Source organism: Melanotaenia boesemani, chromosome 7 (assembly GCF_017639745.1).
Source record: "Melanotaenia boesemani isolate fMelBoe1 chromosome 7, fMelBoe1.pri, whole genome shotgun sequence".
In the NCBI taxonomy this organism is placed as follows: Eukaryota; Metazoa; Chordata; class Actinopteri; order Atheriniformes; family Melanotaeniidae; genus Melanotaenia; species Melanotaenia boesemani.
In genome coordinates, this window is record NC_055688.1 from 24,309,984 (window position 1) to 24,325,162 (window position 15,179).

The 15,179-nt window shown below is 40.6% G+C and overlaps 2 protein-coding genes across 4 annotated transcripts; one reads left to right on the plus strand and one right to left on the minus strand.

Moving 5' to 3' along the window:
- The first annotated feature begins 1,735 nt into the window (after window positions 1–1,735).
- On the plus strand, window positions 1,736–11,464 carry LOC121642842. 3 transcript variants are annotated; one of them, XM_041989832.1, is made up of 6 exons: window positions 1,736–1,964; window positions 3,158–3,263; window positions 3,814–5,045; window positions 5,392–6,342; window positions 7,296–7,418; window positions 9,833–11,464. In XM_041989832.1, exons 2-6 carry the CDS (start codon window positions 3,161–3,163, stop codon window positions 10,730–10,732), a joined length of 3,309 nt encoding a protein of 1,102 aa, XP_041845766.1. In that variant the 5' UTR covers window positions 1,736–1,964; window positions 3,158–3,160; the 3' UTR covers window positions 10,733–11,464. The 3 variants fall into 3 exon arrangements, with proteins under 3 accessions (XP_041845766.1, XP_041845769.1, XP_041845767.1); XM_041989835.1 differs by having other exon boundaries at window positions 3,892–5,045; XM_041989833.1 differs by lacking the exon at window positions 1,736–1,964 and adding an exon at window positions 2,037–2,203 and having other exon boundaries at window positions 3,159–3,263.
- Window positions 11,465–13,230: 1,766 nt separating this feature from the next.
- On the minus strand, window positions 13,231–15,046 carry cryba1l1 (crystallin, beta A1, like 1). Its single transcript, XM_041989864.1, has 5 exons — window positions 14,972–15,046; window positions 14,666–14,784; window positions 14,232–14,373; window positions 14,001–14,143; window positions 13,231–13,907 (listed from the first exon to the last, which is right to left on the minus strand). Exons 1-5 carry the CDS (start codon window positions 15,044–15,046, stop codon window positions 13,760–13,762), a joined length of 627 nt encoding a protein of 208 aa, XP_041845798.1. The 3' UTR covers window positions 13,231–13,759.
- Between the last annotated feature and the right edge of the window lie 133 nt (window positions 15,047–15,179).

A 15,179-nucleotide genomic window follows, 5' to 3' on the forward strand; every position in this document is an offset into this window, starting at 1 on the left:
AAAAATTTAAAAATTTCTAGAGAAAAGGGGTCATCATCAAGATAGCATCCCTGCGCACACAACGAAATCTGGTACAAAATGGTTAAAGAAGAATAACATGACTATTAATCAAAAAACGGCATTAACGTGAGGAACTCCACCAACATCCCAGAGTTGGAGTTCTTCTGTGAGGAATCCTTCCAAGTTGATGTGTAGGCCTCCTTACCACATACCAGAGACATGCAGCTGCACTTATTGCTACACAAGAAAGTCCGAACAGAAGATGAAAGCAAAGGTGAGCGAATTTTGGCCACACAGTTAATTTTCTTAATGATAGTATAATTATTAGTCTAATATTTAAAAGCTGATTCTTATCTAAATTGGTACCAATTTACTTAATTTCCATGTTTGTATTCCTGTCCCAGTTCCACCGAGCAAACAGCTGGATTTGGACATGAACATGGACATGTGTATTAAAACTTAAGATAAAAGTAACAAGTGAGATGCAATTCTTTGTGAGTGTTTGCTGAAACCATTCACCATCTGCTGCAAGATTACAAGCACACAAATATTACCACTTAAGATGCTGGGAACTTTTTTTTATCACAATTGTGAGGCCAGGACGCAGAACTCATCACATATCTGCTACACAGTTCAATTTTAAAATCTCTGCTTTAAAGGCCCTAAAATGTTAACATGACTCTGGTCTTGACTCTAGCCTTTCTTCCTCATAATCTGCCTCCTCATCCTCATTATTCAGGTGCTAAATAAATGTGTTTTTTTTCTGGGTGGGAAACCAATATTAATTCCAACGTGTCCCCGAACAACTGCTACACCTGTACAGAAACACAACAGAGAATTTCTTACAGCTTTTACAAGTAAACTAAGGTGACAGTCATTAAGAGCTCCTAAAAAAATAACCAAGACAACAACAATATGTATGACAACAACAACCAAAGTACCAAAGACACACATAAAAAAGAAAAGAAAAAATAAACCCTAAACAAAAGTAGCTTGTGTATAAATCCACTGGACAACTCAGTGACTGTCTGCATGCAGAGTATGAGGAGTCAGGATTGAGCAGAAATTAAGTGTGATTGTGCAAATATGACCACGCCTCCACGAAGGCTAGAGGCAGACTAGGGCAACCAAAAATGAGCTCAAAGGCACTAACCTCTGGCACACCGTAGGAGGACGAGGTGTAGCATTCCCATGTTAGCATGCAGAGAAAAATTAGCTTAAAAATGGCCGTTGTATCTCCTTGTTTTCCTTTGTCAAATTACAGACACACATTACGGGTATTAACTAATATTTACTTTTGATCACTAAATATAATCTCTAAATGTATTTACTGGTGTGTTTACAGTCTCGTTTTTGTCGAAAATGTAAAACTGTGATAAATGTCGTCGCTGCTGCTTCGAAAAATAGAGCTTTTATAAAATACATAGACAATAAAGCAACCAATACACATTTTTGGGCATCACTGGGTGAAAATTGTGAGGAAAATTGATGTTTTTGCGCTGCACACCGCCGGAAGTCATTGAAATCAAATGACTGGAACTTTGGGGCTACATGAACCACGTGACCGCGTGTCGGCGAACTCTCCTACGAAAGTGGTTCTCACAAAAACTTCCTGTGTATTAAAAACGAAGGAGGAGGTGCGATTATTGACTCCTCTTTATTTAATGTTTCCATAATCTTTGGTTGTTGATATAATCTTTGGCTCTGATTGTGGGGCCAGGATGGCGTCGTTGCCGCCGCCTGGTGGCGATGCGGCAAACTACACTAAGCCGCTCCCGCCATCCAGGTGACCACCACGCTGACCTGTGTTTGCTATTACTGAACCCGACAAGAAGGGAAAAAAGGAGTAAAACAGAACAAAAAAATCTGCTTGATTACCACGAAAAACGCCTTTAGTAATAAAAAGAATAGATTTTAGTTCTTAGTCGCCGGAACGGATAAATAGAAAACTTAGGGACACACACACGGTGAGTGTAGGCGGTGTCTGATTGACACCTGCCTGCGTTTGACTGCAATTAGCCAGCGGGAACGGTGGGGGGTTTTACCCAGCTTATGAATATGTGACAGTTTTGTTTAACTAGTTATTGAGTTAGTTTGTGACACGTTAACTAACATGAGGTTTCCCATGCCTGTCTTACTCCTGCTTATTGCGGACGGTTTGGTTCTTTGTTAGCTAGTTTTTAGTGGTGATGCTAACCCTCAGGTGGGCTTTGATCTCTGCTTCTGAACTTTGTTCATGCATACTGAAAATGACTATTATAAAGTTAGCAAGTTATTAAAAAGAACAGGAATTATTTTGTGCCATCATGTGCAAGTGAATTAGTTATTCTAGATAATTTCTAATACGTTAATATTTTCTGAACGTTGTATGCCCTCACAAGTAGAGAATACTAAAATATTGGAGTAATATTAATGTTTTGGACATATGGAAATAAACTTTTATATGGCTGCTAATATCAGTGAGTAAGCATATTGATTACTGTCGAAAATTAATGTGCAAATATGTAAGCTAGTAAAACCGAACAGAAATTTTTTTTTTGGTCAATTTCTCTGCTTTTGCTGTTGGATGGCATCCAGTTCCTCAATAAGGAGCTATCACAGGCTGTCCCATATCTCCTGGAAATATGGGGTCACTACTGACTCCTAAATCTCATTTCAATATTTCTGTTTATCAGTTAGGTGCCGATCATGTGCTAGAAATACATCTTTTACTGACTGACACACACCTGGCAGCACTTGAACCCTAAAAAGAGACTAAATACCAACTGGAGAATATTGCAAGGGGCTTTGGCACATTTTTGGGGTACCCCCAACATGTTTAGCTGTGCTGTTTATTCCAAATATGCATGATCCTTTCAAGCTATATCTCATTGTAAAGGTGACTAATCGAGCTTTCTAATTATGTGTAATACAATAGCAAGAGAAATAGGCAACAAAACACAAATATCCTTTTGTGCTAAGTTTATTAAAGAGATACTACTTTATAGCTTTATATTTATAAAGATAGCAGACAAGCATGAATAATTCATATTCCTGATGATTTCAGTTTTTAAAATGAGTTTAGATTATATGTAAAGCTGTACATCCAGGACATTAGCCAACTAGTCTAGGTGAATTCTTTTAATTCATTTGTACTCTCTGCCATCATATGGTAACAGAAATGTGGTGCTTCCAAAATCCGGGCCATGAAGCTGTCGTCCTCACTGAGCTGCAGAGACAGCAACAGTGCAATCAGTTCTGTGACACTCTGCTCAAAGCAGGAGGTATAAACACTCACAAAACAGTGACATTATTCTTTATTTTCTCCTTTAAATGTATTACTTAGTGTTGGAGGTATTTATGTAGACAGTGTGTAATAGGGCTGGGCAATATATTGAGATTTTCAAATATATCGAGACTTTATCAGACGCAGTATAGAAGGAGGGAATATCGTTTATATCGAGATAGCTTGTTTTGAGTTAAAAGCATCTTTTCTTTTGCATTTTCACAGCTGTATTTTTGTTATGGTCATTGAAAAGTATTCTTAATTTATTTTGTTTTGAAGCATTTAATTTGATATAAAGGTATTTAATTTCAGTCAGCTGTTTTAATGCACACGTGCTGCTGATCCTTAATAAAAGTATATTTGGCACTGAAGGCTGTAAATTAGAATATTAGAATTATTATTCTAATTATTATTAGAATATATATATCGTATATCGTGATTCAGGTGAAAAAAATCGAGATATAAGATTTAGTTCATATCGCCCAGCCCTAGTGTGTAAGTATAACAAACTTTCACATCCTAACATGAGCTGGTTTCATGTCCTGCAGGTGTATCAGTCCCAGCACATAGTTGTATTCTGTCAGCTATCAGCCCCCACATCTCCTCTGCTCTGTCCGCTGTACCAGCTCTCCCTGCAGGACACAGCCACCTCCTGGAATTCAGGGATCTGGGCGCCTGCACTCTTCTTCACCTGGTCAGACTTCTATACACGGGTGAGATGGCTGGAGAGGGGGAGAGTGAGAAGCAAGAGGCTGTTTCTGCTGCAGCTAAGCTGGGGATCCGAGGGCTGGTGGAGGTGACTAGAAGTAAAAGCAGAGGGGGAGGAGAAGAAGAAAGAGAGGTGGGTCAGTTTTCAGAGGTGGGAGAGCAAACTGAGCCTGTGAGGATGGAGGAGAATGAAGGCAGACAAAGTTGGTGTAGGAGAGAGATGAGGGATGGGACTGTGTTTCTCTGGAAGGAGAGACTGTCAAACAGAGGAAAAGACATGTGGACTCAAACGGAGGATCTGCACTTAAACCCAGCTCCCCCTTCTCCCTCAGTGGCCTCCTATGAGACGATCGATATTAGTGCCCTCCAGAGTTTAGGGCAGACAGTTTCCCATCAGCTTGTTCCTATAACGCTCGTCTACCCGTCCAATGACAATCAAACACTCCACCCTTTCTCTACTTCTTCAGTTTCTGTGGAAGAACCCACATCAGCTGGAAGCATATCTGTTGCTGCCATTGCACCATCATACACGTCTGCTTTCCCACCCCCCTCTAGTTTTTTCAGTAAGAACGACTCTCGGAGCTGCTCGGCTGCTTCCCACAGTGCCGGCAGAGATGTTCCAGCGGCTGAGGAGTGTGAGGACGAGCGCTTCCAGCAGTTTCAGGGTAACATCCCAGAATTCATCAGCTACTTCCTAAACACAGAGAACAATGAGGGCACCTGCAGGGGGAGAGCAGGGAGGAGTCAAAGAGGAAAGCAGAGAGCCAGGGCTCCACGAGGAAGAGGAGGAAGGCTCCCTCAGATGATGGATGTACAGAAGGTGAGGGTGGGCAAGTTGCAGAAGTTGTTTCTGCACAGGTGGGGGATGAGGATACCCAGGACGGGTCAGGGCGGAGGAACTGTTGGCAGAAAGCTGTATGTGAAGAGCAGAGAGGTTGAGAAAACAGCCAGTCACAGTCAAAGAAGCCGCAGCAAAATGTGGGTGGTCAGCCAGAGTGGGGACCTGCATCTGTGCAGTGTGGGAAGTAACACTCAGTGTGGACGGAAAAACTCAGTGCTGCAGTTTAACCAGGTGAGTCAATTTTTAAGAAAACCCACTCATAGAGATGGGCCTTTTCCATTACACAGAGACATGGTAATATGTATTGCTTTTAGTATTTCATTTATTTGTTTATCTATTATTTTGTCCTATAAACTTTATGGTAGGAAAGTATTTTAAAAGATAAAATGAAATGTTATTTGTGTATTTGTGGTTGTAACCTCCAGGAAAATTACGTTAAGAGGTTTAATTGGTTAGAAGAAACAGTAGCGTTGTTGGCGTATAATGGCTCATTAATTGATGTACATTTTTAATTTTGTGCGACTGCTTCACCTTATTTTGGGTAAAATAACCAGGTCACCTCTCTTCTTGTTTACAGAACAGTCTTCCTGTTGGCAGGACTCCAAAGGGCTGTAACCAATCAACACCAGGTTCCTTTTCTGGTCCAAACAGACGTTTCCATGACACCCCTACTCCATTTGCATCCAGTCCCTCCCTTCAGCCATCTCTGTCTCACAGCCTGCTGTCCCCTCCTGATTCCAATGTGTCCCCAGCATCGTCCCTCATCCACACTACCTCACCCCATCCTCCAGCCCCTCCACCTTTGGAGGACAGTCCCGAGTGCATTGACCGCTTTCTGGAGGAATGCATGATAGGGCTCGATATTTTACCAAACAACACAACCTCATCTTTTCAGTGTTCTGCTCCAACAAGCAGCAACACTTCAGCTCAAAACAAACAGCAGGGCTCTGGCACCAACACACCTGTACTGCAGCAGCAATGTGAGGGAGAGCTGAACGAGATATTGGACTACTTTCGGTCAATCAGTGAGCATGTTGAAAGCTACAGTGTCAGGGAGGAGAATGAGATTAATGATGAGAGCTCCACAGAGGCCAGCCAGCCATACATTGTCTTGAGCAAATGTGAAAGAGCCACCTTCAAGACTTGGACCCCCCACACCATTCGTGAACAGTATAAACATGCACCACACCAAGTCAGTCACTCCTACACATCTGAACCACAGAGTGAGAATAGTGGATCATCACAAAGCCACTCAGAGGCCCACAAAAGCTTGGCTTGTTCTGATTCTGCAAAACACACAAAAGAAACTACGGAGAAAACCAGAAAACGGAGTAAGAGAAGATCAAGAACCTATATGTTCTCAATGGAGAAAAAAAAGAAGAAGCAAGTTTCATCAGATGCTGCAAACAGAAAATTAGGTCCTAACCAGAAAGATATTCAACTCCAGCAGAGACCACTAGACGAGAGAAGTTTGCCGCCACCCCTAGTGACACTGCAGGAAGACGGCTGTCAGAGTCTGGAAAAAAAGGTAACAAACGTCTTCATCCAATTTCTTCTAATGTTTTTGATGTTTTCTGCAGTCAGCAGGTGGAAAGTACACAATCTTCAGTAATATATCCAGTAAAACTTTTAATGGTAACTTGTTTAATCCTCCAGAGCTCTACTGCCTCTGATGCTAGAATTCTCTCATTAGTCCCAGCATCCATCTTCTGGCTCTATATCAGTGAGGATATGTGGTCACGTCACAGACTGTAAATAAATACAGTAACACAAAAGTTGATCACATGTGAGTTGGCTGTCTGAAGCAACGTTACAGAATGCAGTCATTGACACGTTTTATTTAAACACCTTGGATGCTGCTTCCTTTAAGCCAGGCATGTCAAACTGGTCCAGCAAAGGGCCGTGTGGCTGCAGGTTTTTGTTCCAACCAAGCAGCAGCACACCAGATTTGACTGATTCAATCAACTGATCTCAGTCTTCAGACAGCTGATTGGTCAAACTGTGTGCTCTTGGCTGGCTGGAACAAAAACCTGCAGCCACACGGCCCTTTGCTGGACCAGTTTGACATGCCTGCTTTAAGCTGAGGATGGTTCACCCAGCTTGTTGTTGGCACGCCACTCAGAAGCCTCTGTGATGGCAGGGGAAACATAATCACCTGTAGAGGCATCATTTAGAACAGAACTCAGTTCAGCAAGTCCATGCTAAACCATGTTCACTGTATATAAAGGGTTTGGCTGTTGGCATGGATGTAGTACTGACTTGTAGTGCACTGAAAACATTTATCCCAAAATGAAATGAAATAATAAGTTTTGCACAGCTTTAAAATATTTTCAAACCATTATGTTTCATTTACATTTCACAAAGCATGTTATCGTTCAGGCTATATGGTTGTTTAAATATAGATGAGAATGAAGTGTTTTGGCAAAAGCATGCAAGGTAAAAAAAAAGATCAACTGATTTTTATCTATGTATATTTTTCAGAGACCTTCAAAAACTCCGACTGGTTTGTCATCTGCAAAACAATATTTTGACAGCAAGCAACAAATGTATTTGAAGACAAAGTTCTACCCGATCAGGAGCTGGTTGAAGGAGACGAATATTACAGTGAGTATTGGCCTGACTGATAAGATGAAAGATCTTGTATGTGTTAAATATTAAGGAGACACCATGCTGGAAGTGAGACTCGAGGCGGAGGAAATAACTGATCAGTGGGCCCACCACTCTGGTGGGAGCTGACATATATGATCAACAGAGGATGGAGCGTTTTAAATTTGGAAATCTGCTGATTGCTGTAGCAACAGGCCAGATACCTTTCAGCTTTTCACAAACCTTTCCACAGAAATTCAGATTTATCAGTGTCTAAGAATAATTTAACCTCTCATCATATTGTGACATCACAGAGCCATTTTGACCAGAAAGAGGACAAGTACAGGTGCATGAATGAGAGCTGCATAGCACTTTTACGTATTTTCCTACAAGTAGTCAACATGCACAGGGGCAGAAGTGGGATGCAATTAGTACCATATGTTTTTACATATTACAAGTTATATTATTATCAATATTCAACAATACTGGATGTAATTTTTTACTGATATCATGCAGATTGTGTTACTCTGTTTTAGGACCAAATATCTGCAAATGTAATGCTAATTCAGCCTCAGTTATATTATGTGTTTAGTGCTGATTAACAAATGTTAGCATACTAATACAATGACAGAACTGTTAGCACTGTAGCTGTTAGCATGTCAACAGCAAGATGGTAGCATTTAGCTCGAGACGCAATTAGGTGTTGAATAACCAGTCATCATAGCTAGTACCCCTGCAGACAGAGCATGTGACGTCATTAGCTCTATTGTTGCTATGGCTACAAACACAGTATCCTAACACATTTATTGCAATCTCTGGAGACTTCAACAACATCACCCTCTCTGCAACGTAACTAACGCTTCAAAAATTTGTCAGCTGCTCCACCATTTCATGCAAATGTTAAAAATGCATGCAGCTCCTCTGTCCTTCCTGCTTTTGGAAGATTAGGCCATAATCAGGTTTTTCTCACCTCCACCTACAAACCAATCATTCAGCAGCAACCAGCCATCACACAGATTATTAAAACCTGGTCAAATGAAGCTGAGGTTGTCCAGAGGGCATGCTTTGAGGCCACAGACTGGAATGTGTGACAGGTTATATAAACTATATAAACTTTTGTGTGGAAAGTAACGTCCCAACAAGAAAACGGTGAGATGCTTTCCCAGTAACAAACCCTCACCCTCAGTGACCTGAAAAAGCTGCTAAACATAAAATGGAAATAATTCAGGGAGGGAGACAGGGAGTTACATAAAGCAAAGATTCGGAAATACAAGGAAGGCAACTGGAAAAAGAAAGTCAGCTCCAGCAGAACAGACTGATCTGATAATAGGCTGGACATGTCTTTCAATAAGTTCAGTTCAGGACAAAGTTCAGCATCATCCCCCCTGCCTCTAACCTAACAGACTACACAGCTACTTTATTTTAATTCAAATGTTTTATTGCACGTGCTGCTGATCCTTAATAAAAGTGCATTTACCATTCAAGGCTGTAAATTAGAACTGAGTCTTTGGTTACTTGGCCAAAAAAATTATATTGAGATCTATAACTAATCGTGATTCAGGTAAAAAAAAAAAATTAAATTTGGTTCATATTGCCCAGCCCTGGTTTCTAGTACATACCAACTAAAGATCTGATCCTAGTTGTCTGGGGTTGATCAGAATTTTATCAGAACTTTAACTGAATTCTTCCACGTCTGATTTCTATTTCTCCCATCCAGAGCCACCGATTTCGCCCTGCATGCGAGTATGTTTTGGTTGTGTTTACCCATGATTCCATGCACTGAACCCACAATGCACTTTGTTTTGTAGTCTACTTTGGTCCTCTTGAAACGGGCCAAGACCTGCATTTGAAGACGGATCGAGTCCACTTATTTGATTCGAATCAGAATTAAAAAGACTGGTGTAAATGTGAACAGCTTAGCATGAGTTTCAGTGGTGGGAGGAGAGCAGTGTGTAGTAGCTGACATGGGTACGTGAGACAGTGCAATTAGCTTTGCAGCCTCTGTTGGGGCAGCAGCATCAGAGCCAGAGACTGAACAAACTGATGAAGAAGGCTGGTTCTGTGCTGGAGATAACTCTGGAACCGCTGGAGCTGATTGCTGCACAAGCTGCTGAAAATGATGGATGATTCTTCACATCCTCCACAAAACACAATGAAGAAACAACAGTGTTTTCAGTGAGAGTATTTGTCAAGTCCAATGCAAGACAGAAAGGTTCTGGAGGTCATAAAAATCAGCAGCCATATCCCTCTGGAACATGCAATATCTTCTTCTGATTAATTATTATTGTTTTTATTTAAAAAAAAATCCAACTACAGCATTGCAATTTCCCTCTGGGATTAATCAAGTCAATTTTAATATAATTTCATTGCATTTTTTAATTTAATTTCATTCTTGTATTTAAATCATCTAATGAGGCTAATTTGTGTTGCAGGACACTGCGTCTTTTCTCTTGGCACAACTTCCAAATAAACAGGCACTTTCAGTGGCCAATCCAACAGGCTGTAAGCAAGGCAGGACCAAAAAGAACAAAGAACTTTGCAGTTCATCTAATGGTGAGATTTCAAAAGCAGCAGCGCAGATGCAGCCTGTGGACTTTTGTGGCCCTGATGACCAATGTGAGAAAAATCAAGAGAGACATGAATGTGATTTATCTGTTCAGCCACAGGAAGAGGTAGAGAGACCTGCGTGGAGGGGAAAAAAGAGGGGACCAGAATGTAATGAGGATGCAAATGATGATGCTACCGTGACCAAGAGGAGTAGCTTATGTCAAATGACAGAGCCAGCCTGTGAGACATGCATACCATGTTCTGAATCTGCAGACTTAGCATCTACACCAGCAACCATGGAGCTAAAGGAGATGGTTGATGTTGAGACTGTTTCACTGACAAATTGTTGTACACAAGGTAAAAAACGAACTGAAAACTCAATGTTGAGTGAGATTAAACAAAGAAAACCTGAGGAAAGTTTGCCAGATGAAGACATGGAGAGCAGCTGTAGTGAGGTAACCAATGTGGAAGAATACGATGAAGACTTGCAGACTCTTGGGAACAAAGAGGTGGAAAAGGACCGCTGCCAGAGCAGAACACCACCAGCTCCATCACATATAAATGCTGCAAAGAACTCAGCTTCACCTACAAAAGCGTCCACTCTGCAGTGGACAGAAAAATGGGAAGAAGATGAGGATATTGATGTGACTGGAGGTTCCAGTCCAGTCCCTGAATCAGTGATCATCAGCTGGACAGAGTCCTCAGAAGGGGAGAAAGAGGAAGAAGATGAGGATATTGATGTTGTTGGTGAGAAGGCCGACTTCACTACATCACTACCACCATGAATATAGGTGAGCTTGTAAACGGAAAGCACCAGACGGAGGTGGTCTCTCATTAGAACCTGTTCTTTTTGTTACTTTCTTCTCATTTTCACTAAAGAAAATAATGATAAACAATATAACAACATAAACAGGTTTATTTCATGTACAAGTGGTGCCTTCTAGGTTTTCTTTTTCCCTTACATGTGCAAACACAGTAACACACACGATTTCTGGTGTCCAGTCCTACAGAAGTTCAGGAAAAAGTTCATAAAGCATCACAATATTGTGAGTTTAATCAGCAACAAAGCAAGTAGTGTGCAGATGTTTAGTTTGAATTCTTAAGCTGAAATTACAGACCTAACTTTGGTTAACACATCAAAGGGGTTGGGCATTATTCATAGTTATATTAGAAATATTTTGGCAACAATTTTATGTGAAGAGTTACAAGCAGATATGTTTGAAAAGATTTATTTTAACTGTCAACCAACCAGTTTGCAGAGTTTTAATGTCCAACAAAAGAAAAAAAGATCAGATTTCGGGGTATTTAGAGAAATCAGGAGTGTTTTATTAGTTGTTCATATGACTATAACTATTAGTTGTAAATATAAATTAATGTCAGCCTCTGTTCTGCTAAAGTTTGTAAATGTTCCAGAAAGACTTTTGTCTTCCTTGTTTTAGTGTCATGTTTTGTTCGGCAATGTTCCCTGTGCCAGTTTTTTACAATCATTTAGAAAATAAAGATTTCCTGTTTTCTTGTTTTGGAGATGTTGTCTTTTGTTGTGTCTCCTCTTCACATGTACATGCCTTAAAATTACACTTACTGGTAATGAGCATAAGATCTTATCATCTTCCTTTTTTTTCCTTTAAAAAAGGAAGGGAAGGAAATGACTTACAAGCATTCATCCCCTTGGTCAACATCATTGTGCCATCATTATTTTTTGCTAAATTGTTTGTAGGATCTAAGGTATAGCTTTTTTTCAGTTTCTCTGAGTAATTACAAAGTCAGACCATGGACTGAACTTGTTGGAATGATCTGGGAAGATTGCTAGCTGTCTTGAATATTTTCCTCTTGTAAATAACCTTTCTTGCCATAAAATAATAGACTCAGAATTAATTGGCCTTAAAACCTTTCCCAGACTGCTTCTCTAAAGTTCCATTATAGACGTGCACAGGAATCCCGAAATGTTCAAGAGATGTTCAGAAATACGAGAACACAAATGTCTGCAACATTTTACTCTACATGATGCATCTAGCCCACTGGTAAAATCTCTGGAAAATCAGCATGTGAGACAATGTAAAAAACATGTCTGCAATTATTCTGGAACATTTGCTAGCGCTGTGCACATGACCATGTATATGAACCAGCGAGAGTTTGTCCTTTCAGTTAACCCGTGTGCTGCTTTCTGCTCATTCCATGTTAGCATATATATACAAGCTGTACTTATATCACACAATATGATGTTTGATTGGATAGTCTTGCAATTAAAAAAAAAAAAGAAAAAAAAAGTGTAATTTCTCCATGGCATGCTGACTCCTTGATGCTCTAGAGACCCCCACCCCACCAGAAAGCCTGCTATGCTTGTGTGAACAGCAACTTGGAGAAAAAGACCAAAACAAATTCAACTTTCTTCTGAGTTTTAGTGTTCTTGTTTGAAAACACATTGCTGTCATTGCTGATGTCTTCCTCCTTGGCATGGTGTTAACAAACCTGAACGCTCCAGACCAGCAAACTGACAAAACCTCAGCTTTAACCAACATTCACTGGTGGTCAGTTATCGGAGTGTCTTAGATCAGCAGGACCTGACCGCTATATCCTCTAAATTCCAGTAGAAGCATTGAGATTGTGCTTCAGGTTTCACACTACTTCTGTATTTTTGCTTCATTTTTTAGAAATAAATAAGACCTAGTAAAAGCCAGTTGATTTTTAATTTTGTTGTTATACTGTTAGCATAGCACAACCTAATAAAAATCAAGTCGAATGATTTGTACTACCCTGATCATAAATCACAAATGTATCTCAAGTACATGTCAGTTTTCACACCTCATAAAATTCCTGTGACATATTGAACCTTGCATTATTTATGTTTTTCCTGAAGGTGATTTTGGTCAAAATGCACATTTGTTTATTACTTTTCCTTTTTGTTATGGACTCCATGAGCTCACAACAAAAAACATGGAAAAACATGCTCCATGCTTCTCACTTAAGAAAAAACTATGCAAACCACACTCTATTACATGGTTGGTAAAAGCATAAGATTAAATATAAAACCTTTTCCCACTGCTTCCTTCTGTCCTATCCATTTAAATCCATAAACTGATAACTTGAATTTTGTATTAGAAAAGGATTAAAACAATATTTTTTCATTCCTATGAAAATTAATCTTCTAAAAAGAAATGCTAAGCACATTACATGATGGAAGGAGAAGGAAGAGAGAGAAGTGGAAAACCCACTTTATTCATTCATTTGTTCTCTTTGAACCATTTATACATAAACTTAGAAGCAGAAAAAATACAAGAACACATGAAGTAAAATGAGTTTATTAGTTATCAACTTGTGGATCAACCTCCTACACACAACACATCACATCTGAGCTGCACCACAATAGTCTGCTGCTCTGAGGAGAGAGAGTGCAGCTGGGGAGGATTCCCTGGACGTGGAGCCATGTTGGAGACTCATCTCCCTTCTGTTTCATTTCCTCTGCTCACGGTCGAGCACAGGTGAGTGCAGCGCAGGTGTGTGTTTGTGTATGTGAGTGTGTAGGGACCTATCAACCAAATAAAAAGACACTAAGTGTCAGTTATGTCAGCGTGTGTGTGGAACGTGTGTTTCCCTGTGCTTTAACAGTGCGATATTGTCTCTTATCACACTCTGGCAGCAGCTGTAAATCAGTATTGTCAGGTTGGGGCAGCTGTTGTGGCTCAAGTCAAAAGGAAGGAGAGGATTGAAGAGAGGATGAAAGAAAGAGAGGAAGGGGTTATGGGTAGAGAGAGCAGGGATTGAGGGGAGCTGCTGTCCATGGGCCATGGCCTCAGTCTCAGCCTGTCCTCCTCTCAATGCTGGATACGCCTGATGGACTGGATCTGGGGGGTCTGACAGTGAGAGCCCCAGTTCCTCCAGTGCTGGTAGTCTCCACTGTGTCTCTCACACTCCATGATGTACTGCTGGCCCCTGTAGCCAGGGAACTGGTAGCACACAAAGCTGTGGAGAGATAGTAGACAGATTTTGGATAATTTTTTTAAAATAAACCCAGTAAACTGTTTTGCATTTACAGAGAAGTTCACCACAACTTACGCGCCACACTGCACATGCATGGAACCAACTTCAGGCATCATCCAGCCCATAGCCTGCAGGGAGGGGTAGTCGTCACAGAGCTCCACATTACGACCCATGAAGTTCTCCCTCTCGAAGATGATCATGCGGCTGCTCTGGTGAGACTAAAAGGACACCAAGATGGATTTATGTTTTGGATTTGGGTCTTGTTAATTAGCAGCATAGTGTCTGATGATGAAAGGATGTACTCACGGCGCAGTAGATGGGGCGCAGAGACATAAGACGCTCCACATGGTAGGAGATGGAGCCGCTGTAAGCATCCCAGTGGGGATACTCTCCTCTCTCCAGGATGAACTGCTGGCCCTGGAAGTCATGGTGCTCGAAACCCACCCAGCTTTACAGGGAGAGACACACAAACAGGCCTGTTCACATGATGGACTATTGATGGATTATTACTACAACTTGGGGTGAATATTTCTTTTTGAAGAGCTATAGCACAAAAGCAATTACTGTCCAGGTGCAGAATTTGAATGTTTAAGTGAAGCTCTGCAGTATTTTGGGTTGGATGCATTAATAGTTTATTAATAGATGAATTGGATTAATTTTACCCAATTATGTCATCCATAATATCAGCGAACTGTTCTCTTTTTTGTCTTGCTAACAGAGAGAAGGCTTGTAAGACTTACGCTCCGCTCTCCACCCTGATGGAACGTATGTTGTCCAATCCACACTCCTGGATGTTGCAGCACTCAGAGGTGAACTCCAGGCACTTTCCCTGGAAATGTTCCTGCTCAAACACAGTCACCTGAGGGGACAAAGCAAGTGTCAGATTGTTTATCCCCCTTTACATCATTGAAGAAAAAACAAACAAACAAAAAAACAAACACAAATAAAGAAAAACAAACAAACAAACAAAAAAACCCAAACAAACAAAAACATCCACGTCTTCTAATTTGGAAATAATCTTTTTTGAGCCAAATGAGTGTGTTTACCTTGAAGAAAGGGGCCATTCCCATTCCTGAGTTGACCAGTGGCTGCATCATTGGGGACCTTGTAGTTCTGTACATCTTGACTCCTAAGGTGGCAAAAAAAAAAAAAAAAAAAAAAAAAGAGAAGAGAAGGAAGGAAGAGCCATGAAGAAAAGAGATGACGGTATGTATCAGATAGAGCAGACTCTTCAGAGCAATTGTGATTCAACAT